Here is a 17,828-nt window from a genome sequence, read left to right as displayed (position 1 = left end):
TGCCTTTGTTGAAAGATACTACCTGGAGGGGTCCTGGTGCTCGGTGTTGACATGACTGAGCTGGAAGAACTGTTAGATGCCTCACTCACCAGGCTGGGAGGGTTCACAGCCTTAAAATTGAATGAAAATGTTAATGATTATCAGTTACATTTATGGCCATATATTCAGTCATATTGTGTTTCTGACGTTTGTATATAATTATGCAAGCCATCTAAGGCCAGCCCCACAGTTGTGGCTAAAGGTGTTAGGGGCAGGAGTCCCTTCTTTATATTCTGGATACTTACTTTTGTTACAACTCACAGTGCATTAAGCTCAAAGAAGTTCAGTCAAATATATAATTTTTAAGGGCTCACTCATATCCCGTTGTCGATGAAACCCAGATTAAGAAGCAAACCAGGCAGTGACATTGGCTAGGGATACGAGTGTGGTGAAATCATTTCAAAATCTGACCATCAATGACGAAGTTATAGACAGGGTTCGAATTTAGACTCGCATACTCGCAAAATGCGAGCGACATTTACAAATTGCGAGTGACTTTTATTCAAGCTCGCAAAATTCTGCGAGTGACTTTTTCTAGACCAGAAAATGTTTAAAGGAAAGCAGAATAAACATTAACTTTACTCCGCTATGTAGTCGAGTGTCAACAGCCTATAAGTGGCATGTTTACACTGCCAGTATGAAGAAGAAGACAGTACGGAGTCACGCTCTAGTAAGTTTTCAAAAATAGAACAAATACGGAAAAGGCCGAGTTTTATCTTGAATCTTTCCGGGATGCTCCGAGGCATGCATTATACAAAGTGAATACGAATGACGTAATCACCTAGTTCAATCATTGGCTAAATTTAGGGCTTTCGCGCACTATATGTAAACCCCATCATCCTTTGAATATATTTTCGCCCAACTGTCAAAATGAATAGACTTCGTCGATCGATATATTTCATGGTCCAGAGTATCCACGCTACATTTACTGTTGCTTTTTTTTATTTGAAATCTATAATGTTATTGATTTTAATACTTACAGACTTAATGAAATCTGTAGCGTGCTTGTCGAATGGGTATTAAATTACCCGATGGCAAGGGTAAATATACAAAGTGAACAATGTCAAATTATTGGACAGCTTTGTTATCAAAAAGCTGCCAGCATCAGATGAGTCTTCCCATACCCACCAAATAGAATAAGCCATCAACAAGTTCTAGTAGTCGAGTCACTCAAGATTGATACTTTTTAATATTCATAATATGTCTTAGGTGTAAATTTCTACTTTAATTAGACAATATTATAAGGGAATAAAGCAAATAATAAAATTGCAAGTGGATTTTTCATTTTGCAAGTTGCTTCAAAATGCACTCGCAAACTTTTGCGAGTGCTCCTCAAAGTTAAATTCAGGGCTCTCGCGAGGGGGCGACTTGGGCGAAGTGGTCGCCTAAAATCCCCAGACTTCGCCCATTTGTATCATCAAAGCGACATTGACTTCGCCGAAAAAAATAGCACATTGTAAATCTGTCAATCAGCGAGTATTTGACCACTGTCACATTAGTCAAAACACCGCAATTTGCCATTCATAAAATTAAGTAATCTCCTAATCCGATAATTGGCCCGTGCCATCCAATTACCAAAACATCACCAGTAGGCGGAGCTATTGATGGTCAACCAATCAGAATGTACATTGAGAAGTCCCTGATCAAATGATATAAGTTCGTTTTAATCAGATTGAAAAGGCGACAATCTTGTCAAGCATTAAAGAAGTTAAAAAGTAATTGATAAATGTATTGAACAAACAATGCAAGACATTTTAAACATTGTTGTTTTTGAAGCAGACGGTCATAGCCATCACGGGCCATCGGCAAGGTGGCGCTAAGAAAATCAATAACATGACGTATCAACAAATATTTGATTGGTTTTAGTATAATGTTCATGATAAAAAAATGATTTGTAAACACAAAAATATCTTCTTTTTTTTCTTTTTGTAGTGTTTACTTACAGTATTTTTCTCCTGTTTATGACTTAAAAATCGGCGAGATCGCCATTTTGTCAAAACAAATTTCCGAGTAAATTTCTCAACCTTCCATTATGTATTGATAAAAATTTCATCAAGAACAGTGATTTAAATGTCATTTGGTTCTTAAATGTCAGCATATTGAAAATTATTTAGCCAGAGACAAGTATATAACAGCATAGCTGAATATGACATTCGTACCCATCCCGAACGTACCAAAATAAGATTCGTCCCCCTACTATATTGACAGTTCATTTATAAGGTCATTTTGATTGTTTCAAATCCTTAGCTGTCTTGGTTTTTGATTCATTTTAGATGCTATTTGGAGACAAACTATGTGACATTGACAAATACACTTTTGTTGAGCCAAAAATGATACATTATTTGTGAACATTTTATATAGTAAGTTAAAGCAATTAATTTGAATGTGAATATAAACTTAGGTGTGTGGTATGGCATAAAAGTATCAGGTGTTACGAAAGTATCACTTCTCCCTAAAGTCTCCACACTTCTCCCTAAATTGACTGAAGGGAGAAGTCACTTCTCCCAAAAATTTCAGCCTAGTGAGAGCCCTGAAATTCGAACCCTGATAGGCCAAACATGAACACTTATCATCAGAAAGGTTTATATCGGTGATCATAAACTTTTTAAAGCTAGGGTCCCAGGACTCACGCATGACATGTCATCATCTTATGGAGGTCACTTTTGCCAAAAAAAATATAAATCCCACCACAAAAGAAAAAGTTATGGATGGGACAATAATGCAGGGCGGACAGATGTGACATAATGCTTGATTCCTATATAGCCCCCAATTAACTGGGAATATCAAAACATAGAATTCCACAACACCAAAGCTGATGCTGACAATAATGCCTAACAAAGTTATTTTCCTGAGGCAACACAAAAGCTGGCAAGTCTTGAAAAAAATGTTTTGCCAATCTATTTCAGCTATACCTCATCCTGAGCTGGTGTCGAAGCAGTGTTAGCTTGTGCATTCTCTATGGAAGGGGCAACAGGACTTGACTGAGCGGGGGGTGAAGACGATGACCCTCCATTGCCCTGAAGCCTCGCCAACCTCCTACGCCGTACCTTTAATCAGTTAAAAAAACAACAACATTAAACTTTACCTACAATTATTATCAAATTAATTATTCTCGTATAGCTTGAATTATTTTTTACACTTGAATGATTGTTTGACAGAAGAAAAAAACAGAGAAAACAGCTGATGAATTACCTCGTCTTGAGTTAATTCATTCATGATTTGGAATGAAAAGTTGGATGTTATGGGCTGAAAATAGCCTGATTTATGAAATTTCTATTATGATTAGTGAGCCGGTCAAATCATACGCATATTATTTGTGTGTTCTGAATCAAAACAGTGACAAACAAAAAGGTTGAAACGTCTGGTTCACCCGGAAGTAATTACTTTCTAAAACCTACACCCAAAGGTAAACTTTGACAGTAGTTAGACAAAACGGCAATTATATAAACGGCCAGTAAGACATCTCCCTCAAACTATACCTTTAATCTAAAGTATCAATCTTATCTCACTTAATCGCAAATATCTTGTTACAATCTCATTTCAGATCCCTCATGTCACTTACCTGTAAGCAACTCCTTGCCTAAAATAAATTCTCAAAGTATTGATGAGCACCTTTTCTCCCAACTACAGATAAGTAGATCCAATAATTTAACCATGCTAAATATTATTTTCTCCCACCTCAGATAAGTAGATCCAATAATTTAACCATGCTAGAAATTCTTATCTTACCCACGGGCGAAGATAAAATGCCCGTATGGAACTCCTTTTTAATGGTCATCACTTTGTAATTACCCCCCTTGTTAAAGAATGTCGTCTGTAGCATCATGGAAACCTTGTCTTGTGGCAATATTTAGAATGCTGATTAATTATTTCTCGCTTCAAATGTCACCATAAAACAGTTTTCACGCACCATTAAAGAAATAATGCTTCATTCGCCTTATAACTATTTAAAAAGACCGATTTGACTATTAACATTAACTGGATCACTGCGCGGATATCCATGACAACCACGTGCTATCGCATATCCATACGCAATTATTTTCACTAAGCACAAAAGAGTTCCAGCAAAAAAATACATTTTTACTTAATTTTGTTTAACTGAGGTGGGAGAAAAAGCATCTACCATAGCCGCTCGTGTAAGATAGGTTCATCCCGACCCTCGCGCAAGGTGTTTTGCGGAAACTCGGTAAACCTCGTTTCCGCAAAACACCTACGCTCGGGTCGGAATGAACCTTTCTCCCACCTCAGATACGTAGATCCATTAATTTAACCATGCTAGAAATTCTATCTTGCCCACGGGCGAAGATAAAATGCCCGTATGGAACTTCTTTTAATGGTCACCACATTGTAATTACCTCCCTTGTTGAAGACTGTCGTCTGTAGCGCATCATGGAAACCTTGTCTGGTGGCAATATTTAGAACGCTAATTAATTATTTCTCGCTTTAAATGTCACCAAAAAACAGTTTTCACGCACCTTTCAAGAAATAATGCTTCACTCTTCTTAGAACTATTTAAAGATAGATCAGACCATTTACACACGCTGAATCACTGCGCGAATATCCATGACAACCACGAATTAATGCATATCCGTACGCAATTTTTTTCACTAAGCACAAAAGAGTTCCGGCAAAAAAATACATTTTTACTTAATTTTGTTTAACTGAGGTGGGAGAAAAAAGCATCTACCATAGCCGCTCGTGTAAGATAGGTTCATCCCGACCCTCGCGCAGGGCGTTTTGCGGAAATTCGGTAAACCTCGTTTCCGCAAAACACCCTACGCTCGGGTCGGAATGAACCTATCTTACACTCTCGGCCATGGAAGATACTTATAATCTTACACTCTCGGCCATGGACGATACTAATAATCTCATCTCACCACACCACAATTACCAAAAATATTCGCTTTGAACAACTCAACTCACTTTATCATTCTAAATATCACATCTTATAATCTGACTTATACCGTATCTCATTCGAAGTCATCTTATTTCATGCCACTAGCAATTCTAATTTTACCCAACCCACCAATACCTTATCCAGTATTTTACCATCTCATCTAAATTCACCTCACCTCTCCTCACATTGACTAATTATCATACAACTCATTAAACTTCGTGTCACTTAAGTTCACATTATATTACTAACCTTAACCTCATCTTACCTCATCTCATTTAAAAAAAAGCTTGTCCAATATCATCCAATCTTACCTCTCTCACTTCTTTTTATTGCATCTCAACTCATCTCACTCCACTTAATTTCATCTCATTTTACGTCTTGAGACCTCATCCCAATTCACTTCACCTCAACTTATCCTTATCCATCTCAATTATTCTTTTCTCACGTCCTCGTACCTCACTCTCATTTCACATCAAGTACCTTAAAACACCTCACCTCATCTCAAACTATATCAACTCGCCGCATCTCACTAGATTTCACCTCAGCTCATATCATCTTACGTCAGCTACTCCACTTCCTCGCTTCATTTCGCTTGATCTCATCTCACCTCACATCATCTCACATCATATAAAAAACTTACACCATCTAATATTAACCCATATATTTCCCCATATCGCACAATTTAATTGTACCCCACTGAACCTGAGTCTGATAGTAACTCATCTTTCCTCACATCAGCTTATCTGTTTTGATATCATCTCACTTTACCTCATTTTAGCCGACAATTTCTTCATCTTTATTTCATCTAATTTCAATCCATCACGGCTAATGTTACCCGTCATATAATCTCACAACACTTTACCTCAGTTCAGTTCATCTTACGTTATCTGATAATTTCTTTGTATCTCACCTCACCTTAATCCAGGTCATTTCGCCTCATCTTATCTTGCCCGACATGACTTCATCTCACATCAGCTAATCCTATCTGAACTCATCTCACTTTACCTTAACCCACATCACATCACTTCACTTCACCTCATTTCACCCTATCTCACCTTATTACACCTTACCTCACCCCATTTCACGTCATCTTTAATATTTTCAACTCACTTGAACATCTCCCGTCATTTTATATAATATAATCCTATCTAACCCAATCGCACTTTACCTGACATAAAATCACCTCACTTCACTTCAAACAACATCATCTCACTTCATATTACCTCACTTCACATAATATCACATCAACTGAGGTATTCTTATCTCCCTTATCTCAAGTGGTCTCATCTAACTCACACTTCACCTCACATTTTCATACTAAGTAATATAAAACCCTTACCTAATTTTACATCATCTGAACTTACCACACCACATGCTAGCTCGCTCACTCCCCATACCTAACCACCTTACATCAATCTCTTTAAGTTACGTTCCTCATTAAAGCATTTGACATCAACGTCCAATACTTCCAAAGTTCTAGTTACGGTATAGTACAGTAGCAATAAATTCCCTTGCTTGCCATATGAATAAAAGGTTCAGTATAGCTGCTGTACATTATGTATTTGAACATTTATTTATTCCAAATGCATATATATACATTGTACCATTATTTTTGGTATCTGTTTCACTACGTGCCTGTGTAAGCACGAGTTATCGTGCATATGATATGAGAAATGCTTTAACTAATGGTGTTTGTTAACCGTTTTAATCGATTAACGTCAATCAAGACAGTCTGTCAAAGTCACAATTGAGAACGACACATTTCGTGACAGAACGTCCTTTTATTTTAATTGACTGTTTTATCAGTTTACACTGACCTAATAGTGTCAACACATAGGTATGAGCCGGGTGCACTCGGTCGGTAGTTGACATATGCTGAAGGTACTCCGAATGAGCGCGGACAAAAGTCTGCGTCGCCTCTCAAACTTGCATGGCCTGTGGGTGGGGCAGGGAAAATCTCCCAGATCTCTACAGATTGAACCATGCAGGTGCTGCTCTAATACTGTGAAAGGTAAAAAAAGGAATTTCCATCAAGCCCTATTTTGTCATAGTTTAAACATGATACTACTTTGGTATAGATGTAGTAATAATTTATTTTTGTATTTTGTTCTCCAGTTATGTAACTTTCTTACTTTGTGTACTGTTTTGAGTGTCCCAGTTGGTTCATGTATCCGTTTATTTCTGATAATATCAGTATTAATGTCTAGTTATTTTATTAACATATTTCAATGATTTGAGTTTTTTTTTTTTTTGGGGGGGGGGGGGGGGGGGGGGGGGCGGGATATAATTTTATGATGATACACTTATGGTATCTGATGTTCCAGTAAGATTTTCATTTTAGCATACATTTACACTTATTGTACTGTAATATGTCAATTCCCTGGTGTCCATGTTTAGTATCATTTGAAAGGGTACTGCTTATCTTTATCTATTACTGATATGTAAAATAAATGACTGGACATTACAGATGTTGTTCAGCAGTTTGTTTTTTTGTTCTTCATTTTTGTTTTTTATTTTTGTACTTTATTTCAACAGAAATTGGAGTTGAGATGAAAGACTTTTCAATATTTCAAGGTCATAATAGCATGTATGCAGTACAATATTTACATATTCTTCTACACATTGAAGCCTTTCAAATGATACCAAAATAATATGGGGTCATATATGAAATTCATTAACTTAAGTTGTTCAAATTCTTCACTGACAGACACAATGTGCCATTTTCTCTCTTAGCACCCTGTCCTTTTTCTACAGCACCCTATCCTTTTAAAATACCTGGCTTAAACCTTATATAATTGTACATCTGAGTTCAAGAAATTTATAGTCAAAACCAAATTTTGTTGATTTATACATTTTAAATAATGGTATCGTTTGTTTCAGACCCAGGCCAAGTGAGTATTGGAGATGTCAGTGTAGCAGTCAAGCCGCCACAACATCCTGAATATGTGCCACATAAATACTGTATGTGGATTTTAAACAAAATACATTGTATTGATTGAATAAAATAGGTTGCATTTATTTTTTTATTTAATCGTAAATAAAGACAATTCAACAAAATTTATTCAAAACTAGTGTTCATTGTATTATAAGTTGTCTGAAACTGGGCAAGTATCAAATTGCCAAGTAAATGGGTTTATATTATCAGATATCGCTGTTAAAATCTGGCCTTTAAAGTTAAAATATTTGAAAGGCTTTTATTACAGTTTGAAACTGATTAACCATTGACTAATATTTACATGGTGAATCCAAATAAAATAATCAATTTCGGTACAGTTTTCAATTTAATAAAATAGTTTTGTATGATTTTTTTTTTCTGAATTTCAGTGAAAAAAAAGGCATCACAGTCTACTCTGAGGCATTTAAGATGGATTATGCAGAAGGTATGCATACATTTTTTATATCTTTTTAAAAAAAGTACCAAAATCATGCAACATGTATACTGGCTGTATTTGAGTTTTGTTAAGGAGAAAAAGAGATTGATATATAATTGCAAACAAGACTTCATGGTCTCATAAAAGTATTTTTATTATAAAAATATTTTATAGAAACTTACATACCGACAATGTTTAAACAATGCATCTGCAAAAAGAATTGCATGTAACATAGTTTACAAAATAATGATGTGTTCCTATGATGTTTCACAATTTGAGGACCAATGATGTTTCATATAATTTCAGGACCAGCTTGGCCAGGATGTGTTCCTATGATGTTTCACAATTTAAGGACCAATGATGTTTCATATATAATTTCAGGACCAGCTTGGCCAGGATGTGTTCCTATGATGTTTCATAATTTAAGGACCAATGATGTTTCATATAATTTCAGGACCAGCTTGGCCAGGATGTGTTCCTATGATGTTTCACAATTTAAGGACCAATGATGTTTCATATATAATTTCAGGACCAGCTTGGCCAGGATGTGTTCCTATGATGTTTCACAATTTAAGGACCAATGATGTTTCATATAATTTCAGGACCAGCTTGGCCAGGATGTGTTCCTATGATGTTTCACAATTTAAGGACCAATGATGTTTCATATATAATTTCAGGACCAGCTTGGCCAGGATGTGTTCCTATGATGTTTCACAATTTAAGGACCAATGATGTTTCATATATAATTTCAGGACCAGCTTGGCCAGGATGTGTTCCTATGATGTTTCACAATTTAAGGACCAATGATGTTTCATATATAATTTCAGGACCAGCTTGGCCAGGATGTGTTCCTGATAGGCCCACCAGGCCCCGTGAGACGTCAACTAGCCATGATGTACCTGGTAAGATTTACTTGCTCTCAAATTTAATATTAATGTGGGAGAAAATATCATATATTATCTAAAAAAAGTGTCATATATTATATGAAGAAAGTGCCGTTTGTTATAATTATGTTTGAAATTATCAGAAAAAGGTAACTTTTTGTTCATTGACCATGACTGTGCCCTTTTGTTTACCTTGTGATTTTAATCATGTATCATTTTATTACTTTTTTTTGCCAGGATTTAAAAAGAACAGGGTGCTACAGAAAAGTGACAGGGTGCTAAGGTTGAAAAGGGCACATTGAATCAGGCTATGAATCATGTCTATGAAGCAAGAAACACAAATAATGCAGACACTATTTTTTCTTAAAGAATGAATTTTGAACAGGAGCAGACAGAGAAAGGGGTTATGTGTTGCTATCATGGGACAGAACTAAGACTGGCCTTAATCAGAGGAGGTTACACATATATGCGTTAAACTATTATAATACTTAATTTTGTGTGAATTTTTATTGTGAACAGGAGCTAACAAAGAGAGAGGGGGTGAATGTGGTTCTATCAAGGGACACAGCTGAGGCTGACCTTAACAAGAGGAGGTTAAACACAACCATTATAATTAATTTTGTTGTTAACAGGAGCTGACAAAGAGAGAGGGGGAGTATGTGTCTCTATCAAGGGACACTACTGAGGCTGACCTCAAACAAAGAAGGGAGATCAAAGCTGGCACTGCCTTCTACCTAGATCAGGTAGGTTATTTCATATTATTTTACTTCTGGCAATTAGGTATGCAGTCATTGCCATTTTGATTGAAGATAATAACACAATCTTGACCCCGCAGCTTTCAAAGGTCGTGCTCTGGTATAAGACGAAAAAAGGAAAGTATCATAGTTATGAACAAAGTTATAAACATTTACGGCAAGGTGAAGCAAATAAGGCACTGATTCTCTTGTTGGAAGGTTTCTGGAAAGCCAACATAATATAGTTTGTTGGTATAGTAGAATACAAAGTAACAATGATATTGAATTTTAAACCCTCTATAGGCAGCAGTGCGAGCAGCAGTCGAGGGACGTGTTCTTGTGTTGGAAGGTATTGAGAAAGCGGAGAGAAATGTGCTCCCCGTCCTGAACAATCTGCTCGAGAACCGAGAAATGCAGCTGGAAGATGGCAGGTTTCTCGTGGCACCAGACAGATACGACAAACTGCTTAAGGTGAGTTATTGCCCCTTTTGCCCTGAATTCAATCACCTTACATATTGAGAATCGTGAAATGCATATTGGAGATGGAAAGTTGGTTGCCACGGACAGATATGACAAGCTTCTTAAGGTGTGCTTTATTAGCAAGGAAAATATCATATTGGGTCAGATTCCCATCAGTCATTGACAACTTTACTAGGTAGCATAATATGACATCATTTTGTAATCGTTCTTTACTTTGTGGCGTCAATTTCCTTCATGCCATGTAAATGGTACATTTAAGATTTGTTTTTAAAGCCTGAATCTCAAACTCAAGACTCAAAGAATAAGTGATTATTTGCTGAGGTTTTAATCAATTTTTATACGTCTGAAAAAGACCATCATCAAGCAATTATTAAAGATCTGATTTTAAAGAGGTTCTCTCCTTACAGGATCACACAAGAGAAGAGTTAGAAGACCTGAAACTTGTACGAGTGGATGAGCGATTCCGAGTGATTGCCCTCGGTCTTCCTGTGCCTCGTTACCAAGGCAACCCATTGGACCCACCTCTACGATCACGATTCCAAGCACGGGATATTAATCCTCTACCATACCATGTATGTGCTGTATATTTTTTCTGTTTCTTAACTAAGTTTGTTTCTTTATTTGTTAGATTATGTTTGTCATAAATTTCATTTTTTGCTTGAATAATTCATTATGATCACATACTAGTACTACATCTAGTATTATTTAGACTAAGTTACAGGGGTTCTTAAGTTGAGGATAAATCAGGATTGAGAGCTTTTATCAGCAGTCTAAAAGCAAAACAGATTGAAACAGCTTGGTTGCCGTAGTTACATTGCTTTCTTTTCTTTTCTGGAGATAATAAGTTTAAAGTCTTTGACTAGAGCTTGAAGTTGGACCGTGACATCGATACAGTCAGCGCTATGACCTGTCACTGTAATAACATAATAAATCATTATATTCAAAGTAAGAGTTAATCAATAGAAGGATTCTTAAGTTCAGGTTTAATACTGTAATCATGATTAAGAGGTTTTAACATAAGACTATTGTAAAGATTGTTTTAAACTTATTCTTTCATTGTTTTATTGTTGTAAAAGAGTTTTTTTCAAATGTTGTTTTTCAGGAGCAATTAGAGTTGTTACAGGAGTGTGCCCCGAACGTTAATGTGGATAAGTAATATAGTTTCATGTTATTAAAGGGGACAAGTAATATAGTTTCATGTTATTAAAGGGGCTACACACCAGATGGTCCCAATATCAGCAAATACATTAATTCCACAAAAAATCCTTGAGTTGTCAATATGAGCTAGTATGAGGCTGATAATACATCATTTTACATGAATGAAATAATATTTTCTCGCTGTTTTAGCTGTGTTTACCAGTTTAGAAATAATGCATAATACGCTAAGATACATGTGTTGTAAGCCATGTGATACATCAGTAAGCAAGATTCAATGCGTTGTTACACAACGATATCAATTTTCTGCGAGTTTTTGACAATGTTCTTTTTTCCTTGCAATTGTATCATCTGGTGTATAGTCCCTTTAAACATATTAAAAATCACATGTGACTTAACAGTTGCTGTAAATGATGATATCTTTGAAAATTTGTATGAGAATTGTAATACTTGCATTATAGAACAATTATTACATGTACAACTCATATTCCTGAAATGATAAAAATGCAAACAGAAATTCTTTTAAAGAGAAATTGTTCAGCAATGCTCAACAGTTTTGTTGGCTGAAAAAATGGAGTGAATCTTTTTATTTGACCCTTTTTTATATTCTTCTACCCAGACTGAACCAGGTGCTGATGTTTGCCACTACTCTCCTCACAGCTGAATCTACAACACTCGGACTTCCGGACTTTCCCGTCGCAAACTTACCAGAACTCGCTAAAATACTGGTATGTGTATGTTCATGTAAATTGTTTACTTGATTTTTTTGAGATGTCTTCATAATTCTTAAGTCAGAGGTTCTTAAGTTCACGATTAGTTCTGAAATCTGGATTGAGAGCTTTTAACTTGCTATTATACAGTTGTATAGATAGTTGTTTTGCTGCGACATTTGCATAAAAAAGTAGGAAGTACCTTGAAATAAATATAAAGCCAAAAGGACTTTGGAAACATTTTTAAAACAAGTCTAAGCCCCTTTACCCTGCATGGGCACAAACCCCTCATTCTCAAACAGACACCTGGGGCAGTACTCGTAAAACTTCTTAAGTCATTTCCTCACTTAAGTCGCTTTTCTAATTTTAGAATCTCTTTAGTCATATGAAATGAAAAAATGAAGAATTTCCAAAATACATTATTTTCATTGACGTTTTTGTAAAAAACATACATTAATGTTTAAAACTCTTATACATTTCTTTTAATTTGACTATGAAAATTTTAAAAAAATGACTTTAAAAAAAAGAGGCTTTATGAATACGGCCCCTGGTTAATTTATTGACTATTATCAGTTGTTAGAAACCCGCTTTAGTTCAGACTGCAACATTTAAAAATCAACACATACAAATCTCTTTGGATCACAGACGTTTTGCCAGATTTGTATTAGAAAGATTTATAATGCACTTTGAAGTCATGCATTTTTAAAGTTGATTAGATTTTAAATGGATTGTTGTTTTTCTTACCTCCAGAATGTTATGCCAAACACTGATGTCCATTCCCTTCTTCAACGACTCTATCCATACATGGCGATGTTAGGGAAAGAGGGACAAACAGCCGTTACGGACGCATTACAGGTTGTGTATTTGTGATGCCATTGGCGAAAACCAAGCCATTTGCGAACATATAATGCAAGTCCTGTTTTTTACAACAGGCTGTTTGACATTGTTTTATTTTTACCGACTCTTTGTTAATTGACAGTTAAACATAAACAACTGTTAAAATGAGAGATGAATCCAAAACGGTTCTATCTGCCACAGTATTTAATGTCATTTAGAACAGTTTACCTTTCACTCCTTAATATGCTTGTATATTTGTATAGTTAACCAACTTGATCTGAAATCTTTTTTCTATTTATGCTATGATTTCTTTTGATGTATTGTTGTTGACTGAAATTGATATACACCATATTTAAATGAAAATCTTATAGATATATTTCTTCCTCTAATAGAAGTTTAACGTACCCCTTGCCAAGACTACTGAAGGACAGTTGGAGTCAGTGGACAGACAGACGAACAATGCCCAGGTTCATGTTACACTGGGAAACAGAGCCACAGATTTTGAGGTAATTGATGTCGGCCAAACAATTATCTCTTCCTGAGCAATAACTGTATGCATGGCTTCAATTGACTACTATACTAATACTAATACCAAGACAGAATTGTAGACTAGTTGCATGAATGGAGATGCCATAATTGTAGACTAGCTGCATGAATGGAGATGCCATAAGAATTTGCAGTCTTAGTGGCAGTGCATATGCTACCATTAGCATTTTGCAGTCTATGCTGTGTAAGAATTGGCAGTCTATGTGCTGTTGTAAGCATTGGCAGTCTAGGCATTGTTGTAAGCATTGGCAGTCTAGGCATTGTTGTAAGCATTGGCAGTCTAGGCATTGTTGTAAGCATTGGCAGTCTAGGCATTGTTGTAAGCATTGGCAGTCTAGGCATTGTTGTAAGCATTGGCAGTCTAGGCATTGTTGTAAGCATTGGCAGTCTAGGCATTGTTGTAAGCATTGGCAGTCTTGTTGTACAACTGCAAAATGAAGACCGATTTAGAATTAGCAAAATTTTGTACCTTTGATAATTTTAATCTCAGTTGTTTCCACAAAATGCAACTGTTCATTTATTAATGTATACAAGCCTCATTTGACATGAGTATTTCCTCTATTTCAGGTATCAAAAGGCACGCTGGATGGATCGGGACACCAGGATCACGCTTTTATAACGACCCCATACCACAATACCTTCCTAACTGACATGCTACAGTCTCACATGGTCAAGGACTTCTGTGTCATTGGACCCAGGGTATGTTGAGATTTCATTTACACTATTTTGCGGGAGGGGGGGACAATGGACAATACCTTTACTATGACCCCTATTACAATGCTCTTCTTATTGACAAGATTCAGTATCTCATGGTGTATAACGTCTGTGTCATTGGTCCCAGGGTAAGCTTGGTTTTAGTCCGATCAAGTCATGGTATTGTGATGGCTGTCGTGGCTATCATGGCTTTGTTGTCAACTTCAGTGGCTTTGTGTTATACTTAAATTGTAGTTAGCATTAGCATTTCAGGTCCTGTAGAAAGCATTGGTAGTCTGGAAAATTGTTCAATATATTAACATATACAGTTACTAATTTATGGCTAAAGTGGTTTTTTAATGTTTTTATAATGTTATGTCCCTTGTTCATCATCTGAGAAGAACAACATGCTTTGACACCAGCTTGCAGTTCTCTTTTTTATTAAAACACACACACACACACCATTATTTAGTGGAACAAGTCAGCCTATGTTGGCCAATGTGCTTCTACATGTCGGCTACAGTAAGGTCGTAATGCTCTACCAGTGTATGACATCACAGGACATGCTTTAATGCGACACTCCCACAGATTGACCCTTTTGACTACTTTTTTTATTTTTTGTATTAAAATCAGTCAATTTTTTGCATTAAGGGCTGGACGTAAGTATGAAAACTGCAATCTGATCTTTTGTCAGCAGTCTTATATCAATGGTTTCCCGAGTTTTATGCAAAATTGGCTCATTCCAAGACAAGAAATTAAAAAGTTGTCAAAACATTCTATCTGTGAGAATTAAGCTTTACCAACGTGTGATGAGTGATTTTGTGTCACTAACCTTTGTGCTTTATTGCCATAGGGGTGTGGCAAGTCAGCGCTGGTTCGTCAGTTCGCTTCACTTCTTGGTTACCACAGTGAGGTCGTAATGCTCTACCAGGATATGACATCACGCGACCTGCTTCAACAACGAACAACAAGCCCTAGTGGGGACACAGCCTGGAGATTATCTCCCCTTGTCACTGCGGCACTGGAGGGAAGTCTTGCTGTGTTGGACGGGGTGCATCGGATCAACCCAGGGTCATTCTCAGTTTTACAAAGGTAGGAATACTGGTTCAATATCATTATAACTTTCTAAAATATATATAATATAAGTTATGCTTTTAATGTTTATCATGTGTTTTTCCACAAATGATTAATAATATCTGTCATGTGTTTCCGGCTATGCAGCATGTTTATGGAAAGTCTTAAAATCTCATAATTATGGTTACATAAAGTGTATAATAAAAGAAATAAAAAAGTATTACATCACAGAGCGTGACTCATCTGGCATGGGGGGGGGGATGCCAGTCTGAATTTTCCAGCACGGCTGAATTCACTGGAAATGCCTATCCGGTGTGCTAGAAAGAGTTTTCCAGCACCGCTAAATTCTCCCAAATGCCTATCCCATGTGCTAGAAAAAATATTTATGAGTTTTACCCCTTGATAGACTGATAAGAAAGGAGGCTTTTCTGATTGGCTCTAAATTCTACTGTGTATTTCAGACTGGTTCATGACCGGGAACTTCAGCTGTTCGATGGCTCCAGGTTGTTGGGAAAAGAGAGATATGAGGCCGTTAAGGCAGAGAACAACCTCACAGATGCTGAAATGGAGGAGAGGTATTGTCAAATGCTTAAGTTTCACGGTTGTTAATATTCATGTTTTTCGCAGATCAATCAAATTGTGAATTTAAAATTTGTGGAAATATTGATTTTCAGATAAACGACAATATGGAAAACCAAAGCAGCACAAGTTTTTACCCTCACAAAACTGATCAAATAAAACTATTGCAAAAAAGAACCTTGCGAAAAATACATCCATCTACAGTAAGGGCTATTCCAGAATAACACATAACCCCCGGGAGGAAGGCAATTATTTCAATAGTATATAAGTGGGTGTCTTTTTTCTATTATTTAGACCCCACAAGGGTAAATTTGCATGTGTAGGGGGGTGACAAAATTTAAAAGTGCCTTCCCTCCTGGGGTTATATGTTAAATGGAATAGCCATAAATTTTCTGCTTGTGTTAACCATGATACTAAAGTATCTGACTTATACTCTTACATTCCAGGGGTATACTCCGTATCCATCCATCATTCCGTATCCTGGCTCTAGGGGAACCACCGGTTACAGGCTCAAGCACTGGACAGTGGCTCAGCCCGGAGATGCTGTCACTGTTCCTTTATCACAACATGAGGCCTCTGACACACAATGAGGAGGAGGCTGTCATCTCTCAACTCGTGAGTTGGATTGTTGACAAAAAATGTATTTAGGAAAATTGTTTCAGTGAAAGATACCAATATATTTCACTAAATGAGCAACAGATGTTCCCCTCCTTTATGTCAAGGAGGCAATTCACTATCTCTTCAAGAATCCAAACAAACACTCTCATGGCTATAAATCCATCATGCTTTCAAGGATTTAAAATTACTTGACAAAAATCTTCATCACATCATGATAGTGCTTCACCAATCAGATTAAGGCCATTGTCACCGTTCCTTCAAAAACAAAATTCAGTTTGTTGTCAGGAGCTGAAAGAACTTCAAAACTTTAACATTTTGATTTTTTCATCCAAATGATCTCTGCCACTCAGTGTGTTACATCACGTAACAGAGTGGCTATGTGGTTCATCTATTGTTTTCCATTGAAAATTGTGTCTGCTCTGTGCATTGAAAATTGTGTCTGCTCTGTGCATTGAAAATTGTGTCTACTCTGTGCTTAGAAACCATGTTTGCTCTGTGCATTGAAAACCATGTCTATTCAGTGCATTGAAAACCTTGTTAGCTCTGTGTTGTTTATTATCTTATCTGTTATAGGTAAAAGACTGCCCGGACCTGACCAAGCTTCTCACCTTCACCCACAGACTGAGGAACTCAACAGACCCCACTGTATGTATGGGTGAATAAATGGGTTGAAGATGAAAAGATCTAAGTGCCATTAAATAAAGATACATTCACCCCTTAAAATGAATATTTTAATTTTTTGGGGGGGGGGAGGGGGGGCTTCTTTTGATAATTTATAAATCAAACCAATCCAAGGGATAGATGCTATTTGATGTACTTTAAATGTATTTGTTATTGAGTACAGAAACTGTTAGATTGGTATGCATTTCACAAGAGCTCTGTTTGTATGGAAGCTGATTTTGGATGAAATATTTTCCAGATATCTTCTATAGCAGCCTCACTTTCATCTCGACAGCTGATCAGGGTCGCTAGACGCTTGGCAAACTTTCCTACAGAAGATCTCTACAGCATCGTACAGAAGGCCTGTCTTGCAAGGTATAATGGTGTGGCTATGTACGGCCATGATAACTACATACCATATAATACTATTTATAGGACACTAGCATTGATAGGATGCAGGCAAAAAGGTAGCTTGTTTGGTGAATCCTGACGGACTTTTTTTTTTTTTTTTCATTAATATTTAAGGGTTACTAAATGAAAAAAAGCAAATT

The 17,828-nt window shown here is 36.5% G+C and overlaps 2 protein-coding genes across 2 annotated transcripts in view; one reads left to right on the top strand and one right to left on the bottom strand.

Moving 5' to 3' along the window:
• LOC128202746 (ubiquitin conjugation factor E4 B-like) overlaps positions 1-3,395 on the bottom strand; it is a 37,547-nt gene extending 34,152 nt beyond the window's left edge. The window contains exons 1-3 of the mRNA XM_052903849.1: positions 3,232-3,395; positions 2,952-3,086; positions 23-110 (exon numbers count right to left, since the gene is read on the bottom strand). Coding sequence (XP_052759809.1) covers positions 23-110; positions 2,952-3,086; positions 3,232-3,255 — 247 coding nt within the window. The 5' untranslated portion in view covers positions 3,256-3,395. The remainder of the gene's footprint in view (positions 1-22; positions 111-2,951; positions 3,087-3,231) is intronic.
• A 3,288-nt stretch (positions 3,396-6,683) lies between these two features.
• LOC128202942 (von Willebrand factor A domain-containing protein 8-like) overlaps positions 6,684-17,828 on the top strand; it is a 34,822-nt gene continuing 23,677 nt past the window's right edge. Inside the window, exons 1-17 of the mRNA XM_052904138.1 lie at positions 6,684-6,947; positions 7,817-7,897; positions 8,261-8,316; positions 9,135-9,209; positions 9,824-9,934; positions 10,229-10,396; positions 10,813-10,977; positions 11,508-11,557; positions 12,180-12,288; positions 13,021-13,125; positions 13,500-13,613; positions 14,221-14,352; positions 15,200-15,438; positions 15,882-15,995; positions 16,446-16,614; positions 17,191-17,262; positions 17,537-17,652. Of these exons, the coding sequence (XP_052760098.1) occupies positions 6,809-6,947; positions 7,817-7,897; positions 8,261-8,316; positions 9,135-9,209; positions 9,824-9,934; positions 10,229-10,396; positions 10,813-10,977; positions 11,508-11,557; positions 12,180-12,288; positions 13,021-13,125; positions 13,500-13,613; positions 14,221-14,352; positions 15,200-15,438; positions 15,882-15,995; positions 16,446-16,614; positions 17,191-17,262; positions 17,537-17,652 (2,015 nt within the window). The 5' untranslated portion in view covers positions 6,684-6,808. The remainder of the gene's footprint in view (positions 6,948-7,816; positions 7,898-8,260; positions 8,317-9,134; positions 9,210-9,823; positions 9,935-10,228; positions 10,397-10,812; positions 10,978-11,507; positions 11,558-12,179; positions 12,289-13,020; positions 13,126-13,499; positions 13,614-14,220; positions 14,353-15,199; positions 15,439-15,881; positions 15,996-16,445; positions 16,615-17,190; positions 17,263-17,536; positions 17,653-17,828) is intronic.

Source organism: Mya arenaria, chromosome 9 (genome assembly GCF_026914265.1).
Source record: "Mya arenaria isolate MELC-2E11 chromosome 9, ASM2691426v1".
Taxonomy (NCBI): Eukaryota; Metazoa; Mollusca; class Bivalvia; order Myida; family Myidae; genus Mya; species Mya arenaria.
The sequence above is the reverse complement of the archived record's forward strand: the minus strand, read 5'-3'. Positions and strand labels throughout refer to the sequence as shown.